At 54.7% G+C, this 1,363-nt stretch overlaps 1 protein-coding gene across 1 annotated transcript in view; it reads right to left on the minus strand.

The window, feature by feature from the left end:
* H257_00917 (hypothetical protein) overlaps window positions 1-1,246 on the minus strand; it is a gene marked incomplete at both ends in the record, with an annotated part of 6,186 nt that extends 4,940 nt beyond the window's left edge. The window contains 3 exons of the mRNA XM_009823851.1: window positions 31-196; window positions 273-1,009; window positions 1,064-1,246. Coding sequence (XP_009822153.1) covers window positions 31-196; window positions 273-1,009; window positions 1,064-1,246 — 1,086 coding nt within the window. The remainder of the gene's footprint in view (window positions 1-30; window positions 197-272; window positions 1,010-1,063) is intronic.
* Between the last annotated feature and the right edge of the window lie 117 nt (window positions 1,247-1,363).

Genomic DNA, 1,363 nt, shown 5'->3' on the forward strand with positions numbered 1-1,363 from the left:
GTTCTCCTTCAAGGCCTTGCTGTTCCTCACTTGGCGGCGAATCTCAACGAGCCAGTTCGCTCGCAGCGCCGCCTTCAACGGCCGAATCCAAGCAACGTCCGCCGGCTGGCAGCACCAGGTGAACCGCGGCGGAACACGCTCCAACAGCACATTGATCGAATCCGCGTAGGCAACGACCTCTTCTGTGAAGTGCGCGCTGAAGTCATCCCACAACAGGATGACCTTCTTCGTGGTGCGGTCGTGGCGATCCCCGAAATGGTACTGTACTGTACCTGAGGAACTCCAATGACATGCCAGAATTCCACCAGGCTGTTGGGTTGCCGTAGATCCTGCAGCCCAACCGATCTTGAAGGGGCTCGACCTCACTCCAGACACGCCGACCAAAGCCATTCCGCCAGGTAAGGTTCTCTTGGACGACCTCCTTGACCTTGGACTTGGTTGTTTTGAGCACCAGGAACAAAGGGTACTTTCGGCCGGTAGAGTCTGCAAGAAGCATCGCAGTCGCACGCTCCTTCGTTTCCCCCCCGCACTTGACCCAAACGGTATCTTCCTTGGCCGCGTTCAGAGTCTTGGTCGGCAGGTATTCATAGTTCACGGCGGTTTGGTCCGCGTTGTAGATCACCTGAACGTCGTTGGCAATGGCTGTGAGCAAGACACGCTCGGAGAAGGCACTCAACGTGTCGGCGCCGTCTTGGTTGGAGTCCTGGCCAATGCGGGTCTTTGCGCAGAAGGTGAGGCCATGTCGCCGCTTGAACCCTTGAATCCAGTGCCAGCCACCCTTGAACTCGTCTTTGGACAGGCCGACATCAATGGCCGTCTCTAACACCATGATTTGTAGCATGTTGTAGGTGACCGGGATGCCATCCTTCCGCATGCCATGCACCCACCGAGCCAACTGCTCTTCTTCGTGCACAGGCAATGTCGTTCCGGTCCCGCGTTCACGAAAGCACTTTTGCTGAGCAGTGCGGGGGGCAGCAGCCATGCTTTCGATGAGATCCTTTTGCTTCATCTATGCATACACCTTCTTGCGTGTCGTTTCGCGTAGAGTTGCAGATGCATTGACACAGTACGAGTCCAGGAACGCAGACATGCCAACATCAGCAACTTGATGAATTACATCGAGTTTATGCTGATAGTCCACAGTCTTGTACTTGAACTTGACCACGTGTGCTTTGCGTCCATACTTGGAGACAGGGTGGCCAGTTGGTTTGCGGCGAGTGGTGGCGCTGGGGGTGTCGTTGGTCATGGCAGCGGGGACAAGAATGGAGCGCGCGAGTTTGATCGACAAAAAACCTCTATAAATGAATACTTTATGTGATGATGGAGTATTTATACATTGTAGGAGGTATTATACGCGCGAAGG

The sequence above is a fragment of the Aphanomyces astaci genome (assembly GCF_000520075.1).
Source record: "Aphanomyces astaci strain APO3 unplaced genomic scaffold supercont1.1, whole genome shotgun sequence".
Taxonomy (NCBI): domain Eukaryota; phylum Oomycota; class Saprolegniomycetes; order Saprolegniales; family Verrucalvaceae; genus Aphanomyces; species Aphanomyces astaci.